General features: G+C 35.8%; 1 protein-coding gene across 3 annotated transcripts in view; it reads right to left on the bottom strand.

Annotated features, from left to right (window-relative positions):
- Positions 1 to 704: 704 nt before the first annotated feature.
- LOC123686065 (protein amalgam-like) overlaps positions 705 to 13,264 on the bottom strand; it is an 84,610-nt gene continuing 72,050 nt past the window's right edge. For 2 of the 3 annotated variants that reach the window (XM_045626023.1, XM_045626025.1), the window contains exons 6-8: positions 3,853 to 3,972; positions 2,441 to 2,611; positions 706 to 1,807 (exon numbers count right to left, since the gene is read on the bottom strand). In XM_045626023.1, coding sequence (XP_045481979.1) covers positions 1,602 to 1,807; positions 2,441 to 2,611; positions 3,853 to 3,972 — 497 coding nt within the window. In that variant the 3' untranslated portion in view covers positions 706 to 1,601. Of the gene's footprint in view, positions 1,808 to 2,440; positions 2,612 to 3,852; positions 3,973 to 13,264 lie in introns of all 3 variants that reach the window. The other variant, XM_045626024.1, reaches the window with a different exon arrangement.

Raw genomic sequence — 13,264 nt, 5'->3', positions numbered from 1 at the left:
TAATCACTGCTGGCATCCTGCACACCGTTTAAATATTGGAACATCTCCCAGTAAGGAAATGAAAATAGCGAATTTGGAATAACGGTGTTTTCCGTGGAATTTTCTACTTGTTTCTGTTGAGAAATGGCCACAGTTTTCCAGACACTTGGTTTCGAAACTAAAATAGGATTGAATAATCAGAAGCAAGGGCGTAGATCTTTCTTTTTCTTCGGGGGGGATTATCAGAAAATTTTTTGACGATATTGTTTACTCATATCTATAATGTGACAAAGAGATGTTTGATAACAAAGTTTGAACCGAATTACTCGAAATAATTTTTTTCTATAACCTATTCGATTGTTCTCATTTTATACTGGGTGTTCCTGAATTGGAGGAACGAAGGAAAATGCGAGATTCTGCAGGAAAGAAGCGGGCACCCTTACAGAAAAAATTCACCCTGTAGATTTGAATTTAAATTTAGGATATCACATGATGAAAACCTTGAATTGGAATATCTATGCCAATTCAAGTTAAATATCTTGTGGAGGGAAGGTGCTATGAGAGAAAAACTTGAACTCTAACACCAGTACCTCAAAACCAAAGCGTTTACGGATTCTTCTTATAGGTACTTTTTCTTGAAATGATCCAAGAAATCTGTCATTTTCATTTGTACCTCTAAATTAAGAACACCCAGTCAATTCAAAACTGATGTCTCAAATAAATTACAATTTGAAACACAATAAATTGTACAACACAGCCTAGACAATTTTTCGATGCGAATTACTTAGTTCAGTTCTTTGAAAACTACAGTATCGAAATTTTGTGACGAGAATGATACAAAAATGCGAAAACAACGGTAAGTGTACACCGATGACGAATGCAAAAAACACAGATGGAAAATAAGGGGCGATGCCGAGAAAGCGGATAGATGAAGAAAAATAATAAACCTCGAACAAAGACGAGCTCGTAGTACAAAAAATGTACTCATCTTGGAAGCGATACTAAACTCATAAACCGTAAAAAGGTCCGTTTTTTTGCTGGCGTGTCGATTTGAAAGAAAAGTAAAAAGAATATTGGTTCATTTTAAGAAAAAAATTTCGTTCTTCGTCTTTGCGACTTTTCTAAAATTTTATATTTTGAAAATCTTGGGGGGTAATTACCCCCAGTACCCCCAATTTCTACGCCCTTGATCAGAAGTTGATTGTTTTCGATATTATTAACTCAAAAAAATGATATAACAGCTCTAGTATCGTTCGATTGCTGGTAACAACCATTAAAATTTTGCTAATTACATCTCATATTCTTAGATTTATTATATCTCTTAACTGTACAGAAGCATTTACAATTGTTCGTTTTAAAATTTATCAATTTCATCATTCCCAAGTTCATATACATATCATCTTTCCTTTCTGTGATGAATTGACAGAAACAATAATAGAAGGATTCGTTAAAATAAGTGGAAACAGATGGTTCCTAGCAACCCCAAACATTGGTAATACTATTGATGAACCTAAATACCTTCTTGTGGCGACACTGAGCGTTTTGAGAGCAAAGCATGATTAGGAGAATTTGGCACATTTCACATGTCACTGCGTTCACACACTTTTGTACACTATTAAGAGTCATATTTTCACAAAGAACACTAACAATAGCAAGTATCCAGGCTTCATTGTTGGACATCGGGAATTCATGCTGGGATCTAAGCTGTTCTCCTCAGTTTCTGTCAATGGTCCTTGAAAACCATTATAAGAACGATTTTCGCTGTTCTCATCAAGCTCATCCTCTGGGCTATCATCGCTGAAGTCGATTTTTTCTTGCAGCTCCATTTCTGCGAAAGGAAAACGAGAATATTATTGAAATTAGGCCACTTTGACCACTTCTTATCGATATGTATAAAAGGGCAATTGAAAAATCCCCGGTCTGATGCACAGATGGAGGTGCTAGTATTAAATCCATATGATTTTTCGTTAGGAACAAGCTTCAAACGATACGTGTCAAAATTTGGTAGCAGTCTAATCATTAGTTTGTGAGATATTGCGTTGTGAGTGTAGCTACTTTTGTTATTTGAAAGAAGATGGACAAAAAAGAATTTCGTGTGCTGATGAAGTATTGATTTTTGAAAGGAAAAATTACAGTTGAAGCTAAATCTTGGCTTGATGAAGAGTTTCCTTCATAAAATTTGTCAAACCATTTAATTATAATATTTGATGTGATGTTTGTAGCTGTAGGCCAAATTTATTCATTGATATCTGGAAATTGTGAAGTGATTCGTCCTTCCAAAAAGGAGTTCGAATAACGTACCCACACACCGTTCAACGATTCTCGTACAATACAAAGAAATTGTAACTGAATGTTTACAGTTCCAACGAAAAACCCAATTCCATTTTACTACGTCCCTCGATCATACTCTACATTTCATAGTTCCGAAGCTGTAAATCAAAGAGTGAAGATGTCTGCTTACCATAAAGTCGAATATTGCCTTCTGCATCTCCAATAGAATTCTTCGAGATACATTTGTATCCTCCCAAGTCAGACTTGTGAAATCTACGGATAACCAGTTTCATCTGAACGCTGTAGTAGGCATTGGAATTTTCGGTCATGTGATACTTGTCGTTGGTTATTATCATTTCACCTGAAACATTCATTGGAAAATTCGTTCGCTGAAAGGCTATTTCACAGATTGTTCGAATTATCCTTAAAAGTTTTTTTTTACTCAAAAAATAAGTAAATTGGAAAAAGACCGCCAAAATGCAATTTTATTTCAATCATTTATTTTCGTTGTGAAGATCCATCACATTGTTGCTGTTTTAGGATATACAGGGTGGCCATTTGAAAACGAAACAGACGAGATTACAGACGAAATAAAGTTTTTCGATAGAAATGCTCGGACAGGTCGATTTCTGTTTCGAGGGGGACAACTTAAGATGTAGGTTACGGACGCATAGCGCTTCAACCCTTGCTGCTACAACCCCCACCCCCAATTTTTGAATAGGGAAGATGGGGTGAGTGATACCTCAATTTAAAGGTATTTTTATACTGATTTCAGCACAGTAATTGTTTTTTAATTTTATGCATTAGTTCTCGAAATATTTATGCGTTAGTTAGTTAGGAAGGAAGCCACAGTCATGGTTGTTTTGAAGCTCAAAATGTCGATTTTTCACAAAACACTACAAGTGCCATGAAAACACTACTTCATTTTCAAATACTTATCTATTTAAGAATATTTCGAGAACTAATGCATAAAATGAAAAAACAATTACTGTGCTGAAATCAGTATAAAAATACTTTCAAATGAGGTATCACTCACCCCATCTTCCCTATTCAAAATTTGGGGGTGAGGGTTGTAGTAGCAAGGGTTGAAGCGCTATGCGTCCGTAACCTACATCTTAAGTTGTCCCCCTCGAAACAGAAATCGACCTGTCCGAGCATTTCTATCGAAAAACTTTATTTCGTCTGTAATCTCGTCTGTTTCGTTTTCAAATGGCCACCCTGTATTACGATTTTGTCTGAAATTAATTTTATTTCCTGCAAATTGAAATCATATTAATATGAATTTTCATCAAAAAATCTCATTTAAACTATATTTTTTTGCAATTTGAGTCAATATCCCTAACTCATTTGGAGCAGTTTATATCAACTATAAAAACTTGTCTTAACGTAGAGTTGATTTTCCGAATAGTTCGAATTGTGGACTAAATGCTGTAGTGTGCTTAGAAGGGGTTAACTTTTTGGACGTGCCCCGTAACTGGATACCCCTCTAGGACAGGGTATTGTCACATATCCGAAAGCGGAGGGCCATATATCATTTGCGAATTGAAAAAAAAAAAAGAACGTAACTTTGACAAATTCATTCGCATGTATGAATTCACGAACCTGTGTCTCTTGTCCAATAGTTGATGGCTTTTGGTGAGGCCTCAACTTGACACTGGAGGGTGACGTCCGTGTTGATGGGGGCGCCCACCAACTGGTTGGGGACCTGGATCAGGGGGTGAACTGAAACATAGAGGGTTGCACATTCGTCAACCTTGTCAACCGCATACCTACTCGGTAACCACAATACACCGGATATAAGCAACGGATAGATGTCGGAAGCTGTATCAAAATGATGTTGCGGCAATTATTCTGTACTGGGCCACCCCTTGATAGTGAGCTACATCATCTCAAGAGACGTCCACATGATTTAAACCTGGTCATTCCGACTCAACACGCATATGTTGTTCATTTTGGTTTTCACGTGTACTAAATTCATTCCTACTGGCTACAAGTGGAATAGGTGCTATTATCTAAATTGAGATCATTTGAATTCAGATTTCTGTTTCCTCGACTGCATTCAATTTTCAGAACACAGCGATAGTTCTAATTATGAGTAAATTGAGTTGTGTGTAAGTCATTTGATCAGCATGGAAATATCAGGTTAGTCCAGATTCCGAATTATTAATCAAATGATTGAAAATGATCTTGTGATATTCAATTCTCTCGTGTATTTAATTAGACACGTGCGGCAAAACATCAGAGAAACAGATGTATTGAAGCGTTATCATAGGTTGATTAAGTGACTTTGGTTGGACTATACTATGCGTCAATCGATATTCCATATACAGTCCGGAGAAGTAAATGCAAAAACATGAGACTTTGAGTGTGGGATGACTTGCTGTATACTTTCAACTTTACAGAGAACAAGATCTTGATTGCAAAGGATCAGTAGGATTTGAATTATACAGGGTGATTCACCGGGATGGCCTATTAGACGTTCATGGAAAACTAATCATAATTTTGAGCTGAAAATTTGCACCTTTGAGTTCGAGACAAAGATCTTTCTTCCTTGAATATTTTCAGATCTCTACAACCGGTTATACCGGAAATAGACTACTATATATATATATTCTTTTGAGGAAGAGCAATACAAATTATTCATTTCAAACAATCAAGCATATGTGTCGATGAATCTCAGACTACTACTTCCTTATTTCAAATAGCACACATGGTATTTAAAAAAACTTTCGTAAAAAAAAAGTATGGCATATTGCTAAAATTGTCATGAAAAAAGCTATCTAATGATGCAATAATATACTGGGTGTGCCATTTTAAATAAGGAAGTAGTAGTCTGTTTCCGGTATAATCTGTAAGATGTAGAGATCTGAAAATATTTTAGTGAGAAAGACTTTTACCTCAAACCTCAATATGCAAAATTTCAGTACAAAATTATGATTAGTTTTCTATAAAGTGGCAAGTCTCACAATGAACCTCACTATGTGTGAATATTTAAATGTAGCTAGTAATGACAGAGCTACAACCCCTCCTAGGAAACTGATCGATAAGAAACGCCAGCAAAGTCATTTGCAATAAAGGAGGAAATAGTAAAGATAGGATTAAAAAAAAATAACAAAGGTAAAAAAACCATTTAATCATTTACAGAAATAAATGCTGCTGGCCATAGAGATGGACTTTTTGAGAAGGAGTTATGGAAGGTTGAGATTGGAAAGAGTGACGACGAAGTCATGAAACAATTGTCATGGTGCGGACATGGATGAAACAAGATGGCCAAAAGAAGTATTGGGAGTGGATACCTCCAGAAAGGAACCATGACGTAGCTGGAAAGATCACCTCGAAGAAACCACCAAGGCAAGAAACTTATAATTCTAAAGAATCTCTTTTTTACTTGGTTGAGTCTAATCCTTACAAAATGCAGATATTTCCCACTTTTGGCATAACTCTAGGAATCATGTCATGAATTTTCGCCATATCTTACTGTATTTTCGTCAAGTAGAGACCGAGTCGATGAAATATTGAGATGTTATAAAAATGTTCGTTGAACTGCATCTCAGACGTCTGGTTCATCATTAGCTGCATAATTCATCAAGGCATAGTGTTTGGATGTAATGGATTCCTCAAACTTCCACTGGAAACATTCGAATTGAACATTACAAACGACAAAGTAGAATAATTCTAAAAGGCTTAAGGTCCCTCGGAACCAGCTCCATCTATACATTTGCGATGTCGCTAAGTAAATATACTGTGCAAAGTTTGAAATTGAAAGTCATCTTAGGAACGAATATTAGTAGATTTTATCCCGGTTTCGGAACTCAAGAGATGGGAATTCTCAGGTCACTGCCGAATTGGAATGGATTCAATTATAATGCCACATTAATTCCATTTTATAATCGCGGTATAGTCAACCACAGGGGCAGACGTATGGAGTTAAATTCGAAATAATATCGTCACGGGTGAAATGGACGAAGAAGAAAATTCCTCATCAACATTTAGTGCACAGCGACTTCGTTTTGTTGAGGTATAAATTTTCAGCTGCGGGATCGTTTAGGATTCAGGGAAAGTCCTCCTGAAATGTGTACTGAAAGAATTCCCGGATTGGATAATATTTGATGATGAGTCTTCATTTCCTGTTCCAACCATTTCACTCGTTACACTCCTGTGGAAGCTGAAGGAGGATTTTAAGATCAAATTGTTCGCGAATCGCCCATAGACTTTGGCCAGCAATTTTTCTCGACATCCTTCAGAAAGATGATAGAAGAAATGACTCTCGAGCTCAGTTGCCTGCAAATCGACCTATGAACTTGATAAATGAATACGAAAATCCTTCTATTTTTCAATTGAATCGATTTCATTAGTCTGAAAAGTAATCATCCCTTTTTCTGAGTCAAAGTGAAAAATACTGAATGACGAAGAATTTTTTATGGCAAAAATTTTTGATATGCATTGATAGTTATTTCCCTTAGCAATAAACTTCAAAATCATTTTCATTTTAGTATTGGAAATATTTCAATTTATACAGGGTGTTTCATTGGTGAATGTACATACGTTAACCTAAGCAGAGCTCCCTAAACGAGTCCAAAAAACCTATATATGGTAGACCTACCATAACGTATTGTATATTTACCAATGAAACACCCTGTATAAAATGAAATATTTCCATCAAATTTCAATATTCATACAATACTATACAGGGTGTTGAATCTCAGCTTTTGATAAGTCCATTATTTTTCTAATACGGACCTGATTTTTTTAATTAGTTTAAAGATTAATCAATGGACCTAATGGAGTGAATTGTGCGTTCCAAATATCATCCAAATATACTGGATTGTTCAGATCATAGACGTATCATCATTTGTTCATAAATCTCTTGGAATGTGAATTGATATGTTACATGAACATGATTTCTAGGTACTAATTGCTGAAATAAGAATTTTAGGCCTCCCCGAAAAATTATTATGCTCGAACGAAAAAATAATGAATGGAATTGAAAAAAATTAAGAACAGAAAATATTAGATTAAACCATTGGAATTTCATATTGAGATAAGTTAAAAATGAGAACAATTATTCGAAGGAAGAGTCCTTGATTTGTTGATCGAAAAAAATGTTTGACGAATTGGGAAAAATGTTCAAAGATGAAACTCTCGAAGGTAACGTGACAATTGAATGAGATCTTTCCGGATTTATAACTGGAGTTTCTCCATCGTTAATTCATTATAATTGTGTTTCGTTCCACACTTATGTTCTAAAAGACCTAATGAAAGCTCATTCCATTCGTCTAATGGCAACGAAAGTATTAACCCGAAATGTCGAAAAAAAACTTGAACATATGTATGTTATGTAGAACGATACATTATATGATTTAAATTTCCAGCTGGTTATTTGGCGCTCTCAAAGTTACTTTCATCTTCTTCTTGATGAATATGTAAAAGTGTTGATTTGAATTTTGAGCAGGGAAGCCAAATATTAAAGTGGTTTTTTGACTGGACTCTAGATGCTAATTCAAGTCCACTGATGTCCATTAATAAACGCATAAATATTCCAAAAGTCCAACTTTGCTGGCTATTTCGGACTCAACCGTTAAAATACCCCATGTATCTCTATATTTTATGTTATGTTATATCGTCACTCTGTATCATGAATGTACCAAGGGATGGGAAGATATTCAATTTCGTAAAGATGATTCCCTAGTGAATGAACAGAGAGGTTTGCTAATTCCAAAGCAAGTTAGGTTGCAACGAATTCTCGATAATTCCATCATGAATTTATGCTCAGAATATATTATGAACGCGATTATGGATTTACAGACCTGGTTAAATTCTTCAAATGAACCTCATCAAATATAAGAAAAACAATTTTTTTTTCTATCAATGTTCTTTGTCTTCCATAGTAAAACACAATTTTTGGCAAAATTCGATTTTATTATTCAACAAAGTTGCCTTCTAGGGCGATACCATTTTTTTGGTACGATTCTTTCGCTTCAAAATAGGCCTCGGTTTCGGCGATTACTTCTTCATTGGCGCTAAATTTCTTTCCAGCGAGCATTCTTTTGAGGTCTGAGAACAGAAAAAAATCGCTGGGGGTCAGATCCGGCGAATACGGTGGATGCAGAAGTAATTCGAAGCCTAATTCATGCAATTTTGCCATTGTTCTCATTGATTTGTGACACGGCGCATTGCCTTGATGAAATAGCACCTTTCTTTCATTCAAATGGGGCCGTTTTTTAATGATTTCATCCTTTGAACAATCCAATAACGCTATATAATAATCGCTGTTGATGCTCTGGCCCTTTTGGATGTAATCAATGAATATTTCACCTTGCGCATCCCAGAATACTGATGCCATAACCTTGTCAGCCGACTGTTTCTTCTCGCTTTGGATTTGGTTCATCGTGTGCAACTCAGCTGACTCTAGATTGGTCTCCGGAGTGACATGATGGAGCCATGTTCAATCCATTGTCACATATCGACGCAAAAACTCAAGTTTATTGCACGTTGTTGCTTTTGATCGATTGTGAGCTATTGGCCTAATATGTGTATTTTACCTCAGCTTCATTCAAAATGAGCATACTCGGGAAAGTCAATATTTCAGTTTTCCCAAAGTTAATAACCAGTGAGTTTCTCCGACACCATTTTTATGAAACAGTATCAACAAGAATCTAGAGCTCCTGTAAATTTCTAGATTTTATGGCCACAAAATTATCGTCAACAATTGAAACTATGACACTTGTTGCAATTCATTCAGGTAGCTCATCGATAAAGAGCAAAAATATTATTAGACCAACGACTGAACCCTGGGGTACGCCCAGATCGTTGGAAAACTGTTAAGATTCTTCTTTGTTGAAATTTCTACGATATGAGTGGTAGCTAGTCAAGGTAAACGCTTTCTGATAACCATTTGGAAATTGAAATAGGGCGATAATTCAGTATATTTTCAATGTCGTCTTTTTTGTGTATGGAAACAACTTTTTGCCAGTTGGATAAACGAGGTATGCTTATGAATTGTTCTGTATATTGCTAAATAGCCTATCAAGGATTCTACGAAGTGAAAAAAAATATTCGTTGAGAATTTTCAATTCGGGTTTGGCCGATAAAATTTTGGGATCCTTTATGTATTTATCTATTTGATGTAATACATAAATTCCAGGAAGGGTATATAGCGTAAATGCCCGGCTGCGAATGTACGAGCATAGCATATACGTCAGAAAATGATTGAAGTTGTGTCCGCTTACGTATTTATGGTTATGTTTATAATCAGTCGGCATTGTCTACTTAGCGTGGCCCTATTGCCCACAGCCATTGTACGGTGTGCATTCCACCGCATCCATATTCATATGTGCTCTTTAAACAATTGTTTATTCTCGGCTTTTGTTCAACGCGATAAATAAAATGCAATAAACGGACAGCCGGCAACACAACCGAAAAAATCACTTTGAACGCTAGATGAAAATTGGTTGCGAGTCCTGAATCGGCTCGATTATGGACAAACATAAGGGATTCGATTCTTTCAACGCAATAACCATCGCTCGAATAGGTCATGATTTTTTTTTTTTTTGGAAAACCTCAGATGCATTCAGCATTGAAAAGCTATGCTGTTTTATATTGGCGATCCAGAGGCTCGCTCGAAAAGGATCTGAAATAAAATCAGCTTCCAATATCCATTTTACAGAACGGTGGTTCATATTTTTATTCCTCCTCTTTCATTTCCCCACTTTGATAAGGCTCCCGCCTGGCCTCTCGATGAAAGACTGAAAACACTCCTGCTAATTCTGCACAAATGTTCATCAGTTCTACATCAATCGAACCGATGCAACAATTCTTCAACTACAAAACAATGGGAGTACAATTTCCCAGATGAAGATTTAATTTAGTACAGTTTCCATCAGATAGGTATAGTATATCGAAATTCATTTGGAGGAAGCCAGAATTTATTGCCAAACAGTACTTTCAAATCGTCTCTGGAACGAGAATGTGTCGATTTGGTTGTTTCTATTGGCTAAAAAAGTCAACGTCCGTCCGTCCAGATGCCGATTTGGTTACTTTCATTGGCTGCAGCTAAGCACATCTACCACTTCTTATTTATCATTCTTATGATTCGGTTTTCGTTCGTTGTCTGACTGGTTTTTTGTATATTCAAGGTCATTTGGAATATGTCAGAATATTTCCAAGTTCCCAAAAATAGATTAGATAGCAGGGTATTTATTGTCTTACCAATCTTTTCGGATATATTCCAGAATGCTTGTTGATTGTCTATCGAAATAGTATTTTTGGACTGAACATTTCCAACTCTATCTGAAACACTTTCTCGTGTGCTTATAATTTTATGCAAGGATCATGTCGTGATAGTTGATAATGTTTCTTGATAGGCAGATTTGAAGAGCTGTGAGAATTTCAAAGGAAACAGATCAGAAAATTTCGAAGATCTTTAAATGAGTTGAAGTTTAATACCGCAAGGTTCCAATTCCTAAACAGTTTTAGAGATTTGTTATAGTCCATCAATATTATCTATAGAACTCTGTAAACGTAGGTGCCGAAAGCCTGACAGTCCAATTCTACATAAGCACCCTATAAATATTTGGAGCTCCGTTATCAACTGAAGGGAGAAATTTCCTGTAAAACACATGAAAATTTAATTCGGATAGCCAAACATCCTACAGCAGCTAGACATCTCTCAACGGAGGACGTAATCATTCAGTTCGCCGCTGTAAAATATACGTATTACGAATTCCAACATTGTCCAATACGAAATTAAATGAAACCACGAATAAATGGGAAGAAGAAATGCTGCAACATATATTTGGAGCGGCAGGGCCCGCAATATTTAGTCATGAGATAGTCCTGCGGCACTGTAATTCACTAGTGTTGAAACGGAATTCCTTTCTTGAGTTGAAGAATCGAATTTTCGTCATCACAAACCTGAAGGTTTTCGGGAAAAGCTTAACATTTTGCTACTCCAAAGGAAAATTGAATTTAATGGAAGTCAGCCTACGCTCAACCAATTACAGTCATCAGATCTCTAAGATTTGGCATAATTGAGTTTGAGTTCAAGGTAGAACAAGATGTTTTCCTTATTTTTTCAGTTTATAAATCTACATAGCTATTAGATGGATTAATACAGTTTCAAATAATCAGCTCCTACTGAGTGTTGCCGTTTCTTAGTCAGTTAGTGTATATAGCTGGTAAATCTAGAGATCGAACACTGAGATCTGGATAGCGGTTAGATCAATAGGTTCAACTCTAGAGAGTGACAAAAAATGGTGTAAAGTCACCCACGCCACAAGTGATTTTACATTATGAAAGTTGCTTGGAGCCTTCAATTAGGGCCTTTTCAATAAGGCTGCCACTTCATGTTACAAGTGGATGTCGAGATAACTTGCCCGAAAGAAATCGGAAGTGAGTCAAGTTCACATAAAGTCTTAATTGGCATCTCATTTTCAGCTGTCTGAAAACGAAAAAATATAATATCGCGAGATACTCCATGAATTATGGAAAGATTTAATGAGCATTTTTGTTGAGGAAGACTCGAGTATTTGTTGTGTTCTCGGCTATCATTTTGCAGTTCCCGAAGCACCTAACTCAAGCTTTGAATTCAATTCAAATAACGTGGAAATTATTCAAGCTATTTTCTCAGTTTCGTGGAGAATTTTTCTGTGAATAAGATGGGAAATATTAATTTCAATATCGCTGATGAAAGAGTCTTAGGCGAAAAGTTTTAGTGGAATCTATTTGATGGCCATGAATGCCTTTCGTTGGTGGTGTAATCACAATGAAAAATATGAGGACAACAGCGTTGAATGGGAAGAAAATAGGACCCTTCCGTATAATTATTATGCCTTCCATCTCCCCAAGTAACAACCAGAAATGGCACTACGTTTGAGGAGTTGAAACGTCTTCGTAATATTCCTTCGCACTGACTTTATTAAGCCTCTATTTGTCTTTGAGGAATGATATAATAGTGTCTTTGTATGGCCATTATATTGTTACCCTTCCATATACAGTTTCAGTAAACTCAAGAGGTTGCTTTGTTGATAGCGATATTTGTTGAAAAACTATTGTTGTATTTGATCTATGATAATTTATATTCATCATGCAAACTCTTCTCTTATTCATACACACAAAAGGAAATATCCATCTAGGACAGGTTCGAATGATGAAAATTTGATTATTTTGCATTTTGCTTTTAGGTGTCAATCATAATTGTAATGCTTTCACGGCCGGCTGGTTCAATATAATTGGAAAATCAGGTCTCTTTAGCCGAGGTCTAGGCATTCATAGCTGTTGTATACAGGATACTTGAGCTTGATATGCACTCGTCGCACGGCATATATTTCTGCAATCTCGTGCACGTTTAGACTAAATAGGAGAATTCCTCGAGCGCCGAGAGACTGAAGTATTCGCCAGTATGACTTTATTAGTAGTTTTCTCACATGAAATATATTGGTAGATTGCGGTAGTTTCAGAAATATCTTTCCAAACTCGGCCAAAATGGCTGAGGATTTTTTATCAACACCAGCTTCTGTTGAAAGACAATTTTCCAAAGCTGCTCTTACAGTTACCAAAACCCGCAATAGGTCAGGCTACAAATCTATAAGATGCCTGATGTGTCTTAGATCCTGGATGAAAAATTATGAAATCAAACAAAGCCAGGAGTTTTCTCAATATTAAGAAACTTTATTTTTTCATTATTTCTTATTTTGGTATGATTTATAGTGATTTAATTTATGCTTCTATTTCAAAAAAATTGATATTTTCGGTTCTTTCATACAATAAATTCAATAAATGATAGTGTTTTTTGCAAGGTTCCTTCTCATTCAATCATTTTTTTTTTGATGTTACACTACACAATAAAACTGCTGAAAATGAAGTAGCTTGATATGATTCAAGTACTTGATAAATAAATACTTGACTTGACTCGAGATTGAAAAACTACTACTCGACTTGAAATCAAGTTAAGCTCTAACCAAGCAGCTTGAAAATCAAGCCAAACCCTGAATCCCTAGGTAAGGTAATAAATCAC

Source organism: Harmonia axyridis, chromosome X (genome assembly GCF_914767665.1).
Source record: "Harmonia axyridis chromosome X, icHarAxyr1.1, whole genome shotgun sequence".
Lineage (NCBI taxonomy): Eukaryota > Metazoa > Arthropoda > Insecta > Coleoptera > Coccinellidae > Harmonia > Harmonia axyridis.
The sequence above is the reverse complement of the archived record's forward strand: the minus strand, read 5'-3'. Positions and strand labels throughout refer to the sequence as shown.